This window comes from Salminus brasiliensis, chromosome 9 (assembly GCF_030463535.1).
Source record: "Salminus brasiliensis chromosome 9, fSalBra1.hap2, whole genome shotgun sequence".
NCBI lineage: Eukaryota > Metazoa > Chordata > Actinopteri > Characiformes > Bryconidae > Salminus > Salminus brasiliensis.
In genome coordinates this window covers 12,292,472-12,307,313 of record NC_132886.1, presented here as the reverse complement: position 1 = coordinate 12,307,313, position 14,842 = coordinate 12,292,472, and the positions used below count along the sequence as shown (strand labels likewise).

Here is a 14,842-nt window from a genome sequence, read left to right as displayed (position 1 = left end):
TAGGATTCAGTTTGGTTAAAAACTGTTAACAAAATAATATAAAAGTGAATTACAATAGCCAGCTAAACATAATACTATAAATGAATGATTTGTACACAATCCAGATTAATTTTATGAGGAAATAGGGAATTTTATTGTACATCTGGACATGTATTGATACAGTATGTGTGTAGCAATGAATAAACAAACAGGAAAAACAAAAGTCATTAAAGCAGCTGGATATGGAGTGATGTATTTTGGGTGATGATTTTATGCTACACTAAGAAGAACAGGGCTTTTACTCAATATGAAAAACAGGACACACTAGATTATATATCAGCCTGTAATTGTATGTCTACTCTAAAAGCCTCCAAAATGTTGGAATATTACCAAAACAACCAGCCCCAATGAATATAATTACACCAGGTAATTATATTAGTCTTACCATTTGTAATATTAAGGCTCTTTATGTCTTTATGAGTGGGGCTGAGCTGAATTTCCTTGGTTAATTACTCCAAAATCAAGACTTCCCAGTAGGACTGGTAAGTAGTTCTTCTTGGGTTTGGGCATTCAGCATCTTGGAAAAGTGTTTATTTAGCTTACTGTTCCTGTTCTTCTGAAACCTTCCCTTTAATTTTAGGTAACTTCCACCTATAACGCCCTCTACTGGGGAACACAGCAATTTATTGCAACACTAGATCTGTACAGCACTCACTAAGCTTTGAAGTCAAGTCTGCCTTGCTGAAAAATACTGTCATTAAAAATAGTAAGCTAGTAGCATACGGTAGCTCCTAAAACAGGGAGATTTTTTTCTGTTCCCAGTAACAAATAGTTTGGGCCATTATAAAATGTAAACTCTAGTTTATCAAAATGTGCAGACTGTTGCAGTGAAAAATAACCACGAAACATCTGATATCACTTTCCACAGGTCTTTCTCTATGGATTAAACACGCTGTCCACCAACTAACTTCAATTCAATCCATCAGGCCCAGTCCAGTGTTCCTTTACCGGGGGTTCCTTCACCAGGGGCAGTTCCTATGTCTGTCCAGTCGAGGGCAGTCACACATACTCCTTTGTGCTGCTGGGGGCACGAGCAGGGTTTTTGGGGTATTTGGTCACCTGTTTGCTGCGAGGGCAGGAGGCCGCCAACATAGCTCCTCCAAGAACATCCAGAAAAGATCCGCCCCATGCGATGAAAATGGCTGCACCAAACTCAAATCTCAAAGAGACGAGAGAAGAGAGGACTGGTTTAAGTTCTGCACAAAACACAGTTTAAAAGGAACAGCCATGCAGCTTAAATATGCCTTTGTGCTGAGAGATGGGGGAGAGGGAGGGCCACCCCTTAGGAGTGAGGCTAATTACGCTCTCGGACTCTCGGCTATACTGGTGGCTGTGGTATTGCCGAGGATTGATCTAGTGATCTTGAGAAGATTGTAGGACAAAAATGTTATTATTTGAAACCTATGAAGTTGTATAGAACTAACGTATTGCCTCATTTCATAGATTTATTTATATACAAACTGATTTATCTTTATTAAAAACATTGAAACATTTGAAACTTTTACATATTAATTACATCAATTAATCTGAGTTCATTGCTGTCAGGCAAATTATTCTTTATTTTTTTATCAAAATTTGGACCAAAAGAAATGCTTCAAAAGGTTTTTTCTTCTCCTGTAAACTTGCCTTTTTTGCATGACAGCAACAAAATACATGTTTACATACAGCTGCATGAAAGTCTCATGAAAAAATTCTTAGAGAGTCTGTGAATTGACTTACTTGGTGTTGACTGGAGTGAAGGGGTTGTAGAACGCACGGATCACGTTGTGGGCGAACCAAGAGCATGCGACAATCGCACTGAGGGCTGTGTGGTCAGGACAAAGAGCTCAATTCAGAAAGCAGCATTATTAAAGGAAACAGTATTGTAACTGACAACTCAAACTGCATGCAAGTATGCACACTTAGACCCTACCCTCTTTATACCCTGCTTCCTCCAAGCAACGAAACAGACTAATGACATTTATAACAGAGCTTCTACAGTTGACCTTTAAATGAACTCTTCATGGTTTAGGCCTGGGTGGGAGGGCAGTCTCTGGGAGAGGAATCAAACTCCTTCCTACGCATGCCTTCATGACTTTGTTCGAAGCCCATAACCATGTGCAGTAATCTCCGTTTTGCCAACTGCTTCAGAGCTTTCATGTTAAGTGACCCTTCAGCTTTGAAGCAAGTCATATTAAACGCAACTGCTGAAGCAGGAGAAGTTCAAAGACATCTCCTTTGTCTATCTCCAATTCTATCTCTATGTCTCTCTCTCTCTCTTACACACAAACGCATTCACTCACTTTTCTGCCAAAATAAAATTATGAGGCGAAGAAAAAAACTTTTGTGTAAATACACTATATTGTCAAAAGTATTGGGACACCCTCTCATTCATTGTTTGTTAGTTTTTTTTAAATCAAGGGTATAAAAAAAAGCTTTTTGTTGGAGTTGGACTTGCTTGCATTCAGCGACAAGAGCCTTAGTGAAGTTGATGATCAGCGCACCTCATCTCCAGCTCCCCAACTCAACCCAAAAGTATTGGATAGAGCACCACCATCATTCCAGTCTCACTGCTCCACAGGCATGGTGCCAATAGGATCATGTGTATCTGCTCCAGAGAGTCCTATTCTATTGGCAGTACATCTTTGCAAGGAATAGACAAACTGTGTGCTTTTGCACATCTGTGTCAGCAAAGGGTGCAATGTAGAGTAGCTGAATGCATTCATTACAAGGGGTGTCCACAAACATTTGGTCAGTTATTTGGCATTATTTAATTTGGTGTATTTTTTAATACTAATAGGAATCACAATCAAATCACTGTGAACAGATGTATGCCCCTAAATCACTTCTAAAAATGAAGGTGCTACAAAGGGTTCTTTGAGCAAGTCAATAAAAGGAAAGGTAAAGGTAAAGGTGCACGTATTTGTCACTGTACACTGTACAGCGAAATGTGTCCTTCGCATTTAACCCATCTGTGGTAGTGAACACACACACACACACACACACACACACACTAGTGAACTAGGGGCAGTGAGAACACACACACCCAGAGCGGTGGGCAGCCAACTCCAGCACCCGGGGAGCAGAGAGGGTAAAGGGCCTTGCTCAAGGGCCCAACAGTGGCAGCTTGCTGAGCCCGGGAATCAAACCCACAACTACTCTTGTTTCCATAAAAAAGCAGTTTTATAAAAGATATGTGTAAAAAGAACCTCTTAAAAGTTTAAAGTGGATGTAAATGATCTTCATCAATTTAAAGGTTCTTCGCACTCAGCTCTTTCAAAAATGATTCTTCTATGGCATTGCTGCCAAAAATAACCCCGTTAAACTTTCTTGAAGAGTGTATCTACTGTACACTACCAAAAGTTTCTAACACATACAGTATATTAACACTAATAATATAATAATTTAGTGTATTATAACTCTAACCCTGTAATCTCGCTCACATACTCACATCCCACCAGCAGTATGATGCCTCCAGTCATGGCGATGCGGGCCTTCCGCACTTTGTCATCGGCCCCGCAGGTGGTACACTTCATACCCATGCAGGCCACGCCCAGGCCAGCGATGGACACGATGATGCCCACTATCATTAGAGCACGGGTTGCCTGAAGGGCACCTAACAAAGACGAAATTACAGGATCATACATTCATTATTTTCTTTCTATTTTTGCAGTTTGGGATGCTGGAGCAATCTTAACAGCACTGCCTCGTAATTCTTTAAAGACATTTTAATCTTGGGTAAAGAAAAGCCATGACGAAATAGAGTAAAATCAGTTTAACACACAGCCTTGAGTGGCTTGCTGTTTCCATAATATATAAATAAATATGAAATATATGAATATATTAATTATAAATAATTAAAATCAGCATCATTAACAGTAATAATAATAACAATACTACTACTACTAAGTAATAATAATAATAATAATAATAATAATAATAATAATAATCATGATGATGATGATGATGATAAAATAACAATCATCATCATCACAATTCTTCAACAGTAGGCTTTGGTTGCCATGCAACAATGAAATAGCATGATGGCTTTTATTAACCTGAGCATTAACACTGAATGTAATGCTCTGAATGTAGTTCAACCCATCAGATTTTAGAACCTGCTTATAAGTGAACACCAACTTTGCTAATTTTACTATTTCAAATTAGAATAAAACGACTGTCATTAGTTGGATGTTTACACATGAACATTTACTAGAAACAAACTGCCCAATTCACGGGCAAGAGCGCGAGAAAGAGAGAGACAGTTTCAGCCACCAAGAACCAGTCTGTACCAGTATATCCCTGTACATAAACCCTTTAAAAAAGAGGGGAGATGGGTGGGGTATAACGCAGTGAAAGAATGGCTTCTCCAGCATCATTCATTAAAGCACAATAAAAGCTCTCTTGCCAGGCACTGAAACTACTTCAGTATGGAATCCAGTGCAGGCCCTCCCTTCTTGCCTATCTTCTCCCCCTTTGTCTTCTCTCCTCCCTCTATCTTAACTCAACCTACTGTCAGGTGCAGCCCAACCGGTTCCATCTGGAAGTCTCCTCAACGTTCGCACACAAGTAACCCTATCAGCACATCCAGCAAAGCCATACAGCTTGCGGAGGGGTGAGAGAGGGGGGGTGTGGGGGCACATCTCATTTTATAGAAGTGTACCCCAAACATTACATTAGTGGAGAGGAAAGCTATGCTAAGTGTGGGGTTGTGGAGGGGTTGCATTCTGTTTAACTGAGCAGTTTCCAGGGCGACACAGGAGACATACTGTAAGCCAAAGCCCTGTTGGTATGGCCAAAACCCATTTATCAAGCTTTCTGTGAGCACAGCAGAGGTGCCCTCGGGTAGCATGTACGAATGTGTGTATGTATAGTTCAGTGTGGGGTGCTACTGCCAGTTCAACGAGTAAATAACTACAAATTTACACCCATTACATATGACTATACAACTAAACAAAGTCCAGAAAAGTTTAAAGACAAAAGTATAATATAAATCTGACCTTTCATAGGTGACTTTAGTGGGTTTTTTTTGGACCATTTTACTACCCTTATTGTTTAGTACACTCCTAAAACAACAGGCGTGTCAGATGGTCAGCAGTGCCAGTTTTGGTTTAGTTTAGAACCATTATATTGGTAAAAAAACAAGTGTCAAGTGAATGTTCCTTTATACACCTTTTACAAGTTCAAGCCACTTTTTAAAACCACATCATAGATAGTTTTTAAAACACATTATAAATCATAAAATGGTTCTTTTAAGCCACTTATTAAAATCACTGTATCTTTAAAAGGTTCCTTTAAACCACCTCTTAAAATCACCTCATATGTCTGTAAACCTTTTTAACGCCACTTTTTAAAATCATCATAAAAAGATCTTTCAAAGATTCTTTTAATTCTTTTCTTAAAACTACTTTATATGTCTCTCAAAAGTTTTTCACACTCACAAACGAGGTTCTTTATGGAACCAAAAGTGGTTCCTATATGACATCGCTCAAAGAACCATTTGAAGCATTTTGAAGAGTGTACTTGCACCTACTTGGCAGATTTGACACGGAATTTGACTTGTTTCTAATGTTGTTCTTATTGCTGAGCGTATTCGAGCTTTGTATTGCCATATTACTTATGTTAATTCTGCAGTATAGTTTTATTAATAGTTTTATTGATTACTCTGTTATGTTTCAATTTGACAAAAACAATGGAATCACAGTTCACAAGCTAAACAAATGCTGGTAATAGTGCACATTTTGCACCACCATGCTTACAAGACCCACTAATCCAGAAACAATAAGCTCACTGTATGGTGGTACAAAGCCTCCGCAGATGGACAGACTCAAGCTCGCCACTGGGGGAAATGACACTGCTACTTTGCAGCAAATTCTTCAGCAATACTTTAGATCACTACTATAGATCAGCACTGCTGCAAATCAAGCACATAAATACTGGGTGTTGCAACCTAGTCCTGGAGACCCATGGTCCAGCATCAGCACCAAACAGCCCCTTGCTGGCTATGGTGTGTCTGGAGCTGATACAGGGCAACAGTTTGGACTATTTATGGCTCTGCTGGATCACTGCAGTACTGCCCCTCATTTTGCTGTCTGTATTTAGCAGTTGATGCTCAATGCACAAATAAAAGTTTAGGGCATTTCTTTGCACGTCATAGGCTAAACTGTACACTACTCAAACACATGCATGTCAAACATTTTACTCTGTAATTGCAAACGTGGAAACAGGTGTTTTCTAACCAGCTCCACATCAGTTTCACTCTCCCTTCTAACAAACAACATCCACCCACTTACTGTCCAGCTGCAGAATAGAGTCGTAGATTTTGCACTGGAGCTGTCCGGTGCTCTGAAAAGCGCAGGACATCCACAGCCCCTGGTACGTGGCCACGGCGGTGATGATGCTGTCTCCCACGTAGGCGGACATCTTCCACTGGGGCAGCACGGTGCCCACGATGAGCCCCAAGATACCAACGAGGGAGAGGGAGAAGCCCAGCAGCTGGACTCCAGAGTTAGCCATATCCGAGTTCGGATCACTACAACTGATGCTGGAGAGGAGATGCTCTAAAGCTGCGGTCCTGAGAGAAGTTCTGCACTGCTGCTACTTTCACGTCAGAGAGGACGAACACCACGTAAGCCACGCGATGAGCCACACTTCCCAAAGCTCTGCACTTCACAACAACTACTGTGAAATGCTGACCTATGGAGAGGATCTGAAGACCTGGAGCTCCTGCGTCATAATGAGTCTGGCGAGACGATTGTGACGTCGCGCCCAATAGCCTGCTCCGTCCAGATCCCACTGGCTGGAAGGTAACGGCTCGCCTGTCCTTTCTGAAAAGGTGTTTTCCTTTCCCAAGGCTTCACCACTGAAATATTACCACATGAAGCTGTCAGCCTGTGGCTGCCTGAGCTGCCAAGAGCAGAATGCAAAACAGCCGCTCACTGCTGGTTGTTCTCCACTGAGGTTTTATTTTGCAATGTTTAATATGCCTGGAATCATCTTCACCCAAAGCTTTGTCGTAAATACACTAAAGGTATTCCAGATTACGCTGGGAATCATGACAGAATGTTCTCGGAGTAAATATAAACAAATCTGCTGCAGCTGTCCTGCCAGTAGCAATGTGGACTCAGTACCCTGACCGACATGCTGTAGGATGCATGCTGATCCATTTGTGATCCTCGTATCCGGTTCGTCCTGGTCAGGGTTGTGGTGGTTCCGGAGCCCACACAGAATTACTAGGCGCAAGGCAGGGATACCTTCTCAAGTCAAGTCAAGTCAAGAGGGTTTTATGTGCAGTGGAGCCAAATTACATTCCTCCTGGACCATCATGGTGCCCCAAGGAACAGAATCAATACACTACAGATACATAAACTTCATATATAAATGTGCAAACATGGAACCAGAACAACACAATAAATACCATAAATACAGCGCACATCAGACACAGTGAACAGACAGGACAGTGCAATGCTCAGTACTGAATGTGTGTGGTGGGGATGAGGCTCAGAGGTATGTAATATGCTATGACATACAGCTATACGCAGTCAGCGTATAACATACGTGAACACAGCAGGAGAGGGGACCAGTCCATCACAGGGTACCACACACATCATTCAGCCATTCCTGTAGTAGCAATTTAACACAGCCAATGCGTTTTTTGGGAGGTGGGAGGAAACCGGAGCACCTGGAGGAAACCCCTCCGGACACAGGGAGGACACATTAACCCTGCTGTGCGATCTGTGATTATGTAGTTATGCTCTTTCTGATGCTGATATTGGGCCAAATGTGTTCATACCACCTTCCGGGTTCTGCCCTGTAGTATATTCACTGCTCCCGGCCATAAATGAGCTGGTCCAGCAAAACTGGTCCACACAACACTCCTTCTCTGAGATTCTTTATTAACTTGACTTCAGGTGACTTGTGATGGCCTAGAACTAAAACCTGCAGATATCATGATTCTTCTTATAGAAATCAAAGTCGTCACTGAATTGCGGGGGCTGGTAAAGTGCTGTATAAGAGCTGCATGACAGAAATCTTGTAATCTTGAAATCTTATAATAAACCTGTGTTTTAAGTGAGATGATTAAGCAGAGAACCAACCCCGATCCAATCTGAGTCCAATCCTAATGCTGACTGTCGTCCGATACTATATGATTTTTGTGTTTCTATAAATAATACAGACACACAACGCATTTACTCAGGTGCTTTAGACATTTCTCAGGTAATTAACACTAGTAAACACCAGGGAAATCACTATTTGTGTAACAGTAACTATAATCAGACATTCAGAACTGTGAACTTTGTTTAGAGCAACTAAGACTGTGGCTACAAATGACTGTTTTAAACTCTATTGTGTTTAATATCTTACAGTCCAGTCTGACTGACCTGCCTGACCATTTAGCTTCCAGTTCCTTTAAAACATTGCAGTCAAATCACTTGTGTGTGTGATTGTGTATAAAATGTAAATTTTTATTTATAATTATAATTCCATTCTGTGCAGAAATGAAAAAGCGCACAAATTTCCCAACACTTGCAACTGCAAGAGTTGTGACATCACCACGCAGCCTAGGCTGCTCCATTTGTGTGTCCAGTAGGCTACTAAGAAGCAGTTTTCATAGAACAGTCCTACTGAAGACCCGCCCTACCTCAGCTGCTATGCTTTGGAACGCAGCTATTGTAACCGCTGCGCTATTTAAGGTGGAATGGAGAGTTCGATTTAAAACTACTGCCTTGTTTTGCTAATTGGAAAATGTCACTACTCTGTCATGTGAAATAAAGCTTTTTTTTGTTTTGTTTAATGAAATAAGGTCACATAACACTGTTGATGGTAGTTTTCAAAAATATTATAAGTATTATAATTATAAGAACCATGTCTGTTCATGGCACCTAGAGGATGCCAGATGGGGTGCTACAACAACAAAACTGGAGTGGAAATTTGAAAGCCAATGCCAGATCTATTAAATAATATATATATATATATATATATATATATATATATATATATATATATATATATATATATATATATATATTTTAGCTTGAAGTAAGAACTTTCCCCACTCTGCATTGTTTCCAAATCAGCAGACACTAAGCACCATTTGTTAAATATGTCAGGAATGTCATGGAAAATGGGTGCAAATAGCAAGGAACATTGAGTGAAAAAACATGAGCACAGATCACAATTTGTACAGTTTCTGGGCCAATCACTAAAACAGGAAAAGACCTGAAACCGAACTTCCTGAAACTGTTGCGATAAGGCTGGAAGCTCACAGTTTTTAAGACTGTCACTGTATGCCATAGCATTAAGGTTTTCTCATAATTGGAAGCATGAGGCCCAGAATCACTTAAACATAAGGTAAGGTGTAACACTGTTTAGGGCCTGGGGTTTCGGGCTCATTTAATTGTAGGATTCAATAAGATTCAGAATGATCCCCTCGTTACTTCTGAAGTTAATCCAACATTAGAGAGGTTCTCTGTGGAATCTTAATACCTCCTAACCCTCCTCTATTCATTTCTCCTGCATAACGGTGCTTAGGTAGGATGTATCGTTTGCAGTGGACATACTCGCTCACAACAGCTAATTGCTTTCATGTCATGTCTCATGTTTATAACAAAATAAAACATTAATGAATGAACGAATTAAGTAATTCACATATTTTTTTAGTGTGATCATTTAATGACATATGGTCCAATAGATCTGGTTCTCCTATTAAATGTGTCCATCCCTCATATTTCGGACAATCCCTCTTACACCTGAATGCTGTGTACTCTGGATTCTTTCAAGTGCTCTATTATAACACTTACCCACCTACTAAACTGCTCAACTAGTCCAGTAATGGTTTAGAAGTCGTTAGTACATTATATTCTTACAGGTCTCAGGTCTCAATCCACACATGTATAGAGCTGTACTGAACCCAAAGACCACCAGCAACCTCTTGTATCTTGGTTTAGTTGAAATGAAAATGAATGCCAGTCATTCCCAGCGCACACAATGAAGGTGCTAAAAAAGGCTTTGGGTTCAGAGCTCAATTCTCTGCACTCCAGTAGCCTTAACCGTCCCCTAATCTTCACATGGCGCAGTGACCAGGGCACGTGATGTGTGTCACATCTGAACACTCCATCAACCGAACCCTGCCCGTCCTGTGTGTCCTGGCAAGGAATGACTCCTGGAACACTGCGAGCTATTGTGTGCCTCACGGAGCCGGCGCCACTGACTCAGTGAGCTCACGCAGGGTGGGAGAACATGTTCAGGAGCTCACAGAGGAAGCAATAATCCTAATCAGCAAGGAAATGATTTTCACTTCCACTCCAGCACCACACCGTTGTTGTTGGCTTTAGATTTATGAGTTTGTCCGGGGTGTGAAGGTGCAGGGGGTGCTGTGAGTCAGATGGGCCTTTAAGATATGCAAAATCTATAGTGCCCAGCCTCACATAACACTACCTGACTGTTAATGCAAAGACCTAATTAAAGAGCCCATATCACAGAAAAACACATTTTCTCTTTACTCTCTACTCCATGTAAACACTGCTTGACAATGTACAATTCACTTCCCAGCCCAGGCAGTACACCAGACAGTACATCTACTGAAACTCAGAAGCAAACAGCTCATTTCGAAGGCGTCATGGTTGTGATGTCACAACATTACAGGATGAATGGTTCATTCTGTGCATGTAGGCCCAGACTGCTTTTTAAATGGGGGTACAATTCAAGTTTGTAAATCAATGAGTTCATTTACAACCCTGAGACCAGAACACACTGACTAGACATACGTGCACAAACGTCAAGCGTGCAGGAGTGAGTTTAGCATGGTTATAGTATTTGCTACTATAAAGCAAAGCCCACACCGTTCCCTAAACATTAGCTAGCTATAAACTGTATATAAGGCAGTAGAACACTGTGCTTTTGTAAGTCGCTTTGGATAAGAGCGTCTGCTAAATGCCATAAATGTAAATGTAATGTAAAGGTAACAACTTATTAAAATAAACAGATAATAAATAACCCTGTTCTTTATTTATTTTTGGTGCCATTATGCTAAAATAAAATGCTGAAACTTAAATGCTAAAGAAATGATGTTAAAAGGATTGTTTGAGCTTTACATGACTGAGACAAGACTAACATTGACATTAGACAGTAAGGCTGTGTCACAAAAAACACACTGTGGAACTTACTGTGTGTGACAGCTGAGTGCATTGTGTAGACAGTCTGAATATAGGTCTTCTTCAGAGAAGCTGCATGCCAATCCTCAAACCAAACAACAAGATGGATATATTACGGTGCAGAACACCAAAGTGAGTAGGGCATAGTTTCAGACCACGTTTCCACTGCAGGGCCGAACGGTTCTGAGCACAGAGGGTGGCTGTTCTGGTGGATTTTCCAAACGGACACTGTTTGGCATGGACCGTTTACGGAACGAATCATGTTTAGCTAATCGTACTTACTGGAAACTATCATTACCTTCACAAACACTTAAAAGCAATTTGAAGGGTTTCTGTATTCAAATGTGATGTGTAACAGCTGTGCTGGACTATGTTAAAGATTTTGTGGCTGTATGTCACCTTTTATGCCAGGACCATGGCTATAGCTACCCGTTAGCATAGTGCTAACTGCATGCCACACACTTGCATCCAATCCCATTGAGTTAGTTTCAAGTGGATTCCAACATTATAAAGGCCTTCTTTGGCGTGGTTTAAAACGAGTGTGATTTATGCATGCAGATACGCAATGCTAACAGGTGAATTACGGCTTCAGTGAATAAGCTATCACTAGCTAGCTGCATTAGCCTAGAAGTTGTAGTACAAGACCAAATAGCCAAACTGTCTCATAATTATTTTATCATTCGACTGCGTGCACTTTTTGGTCCTGATTTAGCAACACAGCAAATGAAAAAAGAAACTGTAACTGATCTAATGGGTCAGCACCGGTGCAGAAGGGTACAATGTGGCCTTAGAAACCATTTGGCCCTGCAGGGGGTAAAGAGGCCCTATAGCGCCGCCTGAAATACATTCCCTGTCCGATTTGTGCTGAGCATGCGTGCGCAAGTCATGTAGCGACACATAGCATGAAACGCGAAGGCTGTCTGATTTGCTGCCAAAATGCTCCTTCTCTTCAGTTCTTTTCATTTTTTCAGTTCTTTTCCTGAACACTACAATGTTCCAGTTTGGGGTTCTCTGGATATAAAGTAAACAAGAACAGGCTGAGTAATTCGATGTGATAGATGCTGGAAGAGGACTGTGCGAGCATGAATTATGACAGTACATGAAACCACTAAATAAAGATACAGCAACCAGGCCCTAAATTTGGCATATCGGTTTTAAATAGTTGGATCAAATCAATTAGGAATTGAATGGCCTGTTTCAAATCATATAGCCAGTTGCTTCCTCTACTAGAATGAACAGAACTTTCCAGTTCTGGCAGAACGTCTAGTTTTGTTTTCAGTCGTCGCTGATCTGAAAGCCACAGATGAGAAGTGTGGAGAGAGGAGGAATTCCTCATCCCAGGAAGGATCTTTCTTAAAGCATGTGATGGCACGGCCGCCCCTTGTTACAAGATTTATCTGCCACTCCATTGGCCGGTTCCCAAACAGTGGGCCAAATGACCTTGACACACAAAAGAACTGAGCATGTTGTTGAACGTTTCCCCCTCCTCATTCCCGTAAGCAGAGATTCGTCTTGTGTCCTCGTTGCAGCACAGCGCTCAATAGGAGAGCAGAAACCGCTAAATCACTGCAAAAAGAAGGGCTCTGCCTTGCTCCTGGCTGGCTCCACTGCTTTGTAGGGGGGGCAGTCAGTGTGAAAGGGCTGTAAGCATGCTAAGAAGGCCACTGAAGCATTTACAATAAAACGTTGAGTTCTAACAACTTTGGAAATACTTTATATTGGCTTCTCTCTTTCTCTCATCCCAGGCAACATGATGTTCTGCTGAAAAGCCATATGACTGCAATGGAAGGTGCACAGTGACCTGCTAAACCAACTAGAATTAGAAGAAATACAAATACACATAACTGTCATAACATAGTCAGTAGTCCTGTATGTGCTGTTTTTTATTTTATTAGGGATAAATTACTGCCAGTGGGCCAGTTTGGCCAGTGCTCAGATGCTTCTGACTGTGAGAGACACAGAGATACACAGCCCAAGGTGGTTTAAATGTTTGGTTAGGTTCTCAGCTGATATGATTAGACAAACTAGGTATTGGATGGTCACTCTAAATACTGAGGTTCCTTGATGAAAGTTCAGCTACACACTCCCAAACTGTGCACCGTATAGCTACACTGCATGTCCAAATGTTTTTTGCACAGTTGCAAAGTTGCAAATGCACACACACACACAGTTTGTCTAGCCCCTGTAGAGAAGTACTGCCAATAGAATACGACTCTCAGGGGCAGATAAACAATCATCTGTTGGCACCATGCCTAAAACGCATCAAGCATCAAGCTGTGGAGCAGTGGAACTGTGTTTCTTGGAATGCTCCAGGCAATACTTTTGGGATTCTGGTTGATCATCCAACCTCCTGATCTCACTAACACTCCTGTCGCTGAATGCAATCAAATCCTCACAGCAATGCTCCAAAATCTAGTAGAAAGCCTTCTTCCCTGGATAGAAGAGACAGTTACTCCAACAAAAGCAGGATAAGCTCTTTTAATACCCTTGATTTCAGAAGAAACAATGAAGGAGCATAGTGTATATACTGTACTGTACGTGTGTGTGGTTGTGAGTACATGTATATAACAAAATTATTAAACAAAATATGTAATACATCAACATTTAGAGCTAATTGTCCTGTAACATAGTACAAAACTGGGCTTAATTCCTGTCCAAGAAAAAAATTGTATGCTTTTAATGGTGTCATACATTTAATAAAGGCACAGTATACAAATATCTGATAATATTAATGACCTGTGCATTAATTAAGTTATCTGTTGACTGTTGCATTATGTGCTCTAGCTGTTATGATCCACAGGGGTGCAACATTCCTGAGCATAGTTACGGCTGAGACAGGAAGGTGGACAGGGAATGGGGGGGGCAGTTCTCTTCTCCAGGATTATATAAGCACAGGAGTGATGTTCTGAATTCTTGCCAGATAAATCTGCTGCACAAACAAAATGCTGAACCGTTCAGACCGTTAATAATGAACAAACATAATAATGACAAATTTAATACTCTGTATACACAAGCACTGAAAACACCGAACCTGTTCCGAAAGTGCCGTTTGTCTTGGTTGTGGAAGGTTTGTCAGATGGGGGGAATGTCAGTATTTTCCAGATTGTAATTCAAAGCCCAGGTGGATGACCCAGGTGGAAGATAAACTAACTTAATCTAATCTAATTTCATATGTCTGCTTTGTTCAGACACATAAATAAACAAGCAAGAAAAATAAAGAATAAATAAACCTATGTTTTATCTAAGTTTCTTTATCTATGAGTCAAGTGCTCAGACTCATTCCCTGAAAAATATATTTTTTTTACAGTAACACACTCTACATCTCTAGCAATCAGATACTGCAAAGAATGTAAAATTTTCTATGTAATAATAGAAAAAACAACTAGTGAACCAACAATTCTGTATTAATGAATGGCTGCGATCAAGGGGTGTCATTTAAGAGTGGCTTGATGTGAAATAGTTAACTGTAGCCATCTTACTTATTATCCAAAAAGAAATGTTGATGATGGTTTATTTGTAATACATCTGAAAAAGAGGTTCTTTTCAGGTAGCGTTTTCCAACACCCTGCATATATAATCTCTCTTTGCTATTGATCAGATCTTTAAAAATACCTTTAGCTTTCAGAGAAAGAAAAGTCTTTGGAAGTCTGGGGCTGGATTCACAAAAGCTT

The 14,842-nt window shown here is 40.7% G+C and overlaps 1 protein-coding gene across 1 annotated transcript; it reads right to left on the bottom strand.

The window, feature by feature from the left end:
• Window positions 1-109: 109 nt before the first annotated feature.
• Window positions 110-6,756, bottom strand: cldn7a (claudin 7a). Its single transcript, XM_072687424.1, has 4 exons — window positions 6,312-6,756; window positions 3,470-3,634; window positions 1,759-1,843; window positions 110-1,198 (listed from the first exon to the last, which is right to left on the bottom strand). The coding sequence occupies exons 1-4, from the start codon at window positions 6,532-6,534 to the stop codon at window positions 1,039-1,041; spliced, it is 633 nt and encodes a 210-aa protein (XP_072543525.1). The 5' UTR covers window positions 6,535-6,756; the 3' UTR covers window positions 110-1,038.
• Window positions 6,757-14,842: the final 8,086 nt, after the last annotated feature.

Coding starts and splice junctions, on each gene's coding strand:
- cldn7a (XM_072687424.1), bottom strand. CDS start 6,534: ATGGCTAACTCTGGAGTCCAGCTGCTGGGCTTCTCCCTCTCCCTCGTT. Junction 3,635..6,311: donor CTCTATTCTGCAGCTGGACA/GTAAGTGGGTGG, acceptor CGTCTTTGTTAG/GTGCCCTTCAGGCAACCCGT. Junction 1,199..1,758: donor TTCACTCCAGTCAACACCAA/GTAAGTCAATTC, acceptor CGTCTCTTTGAG/ATTTGAGTTTGGTGCAGCCA.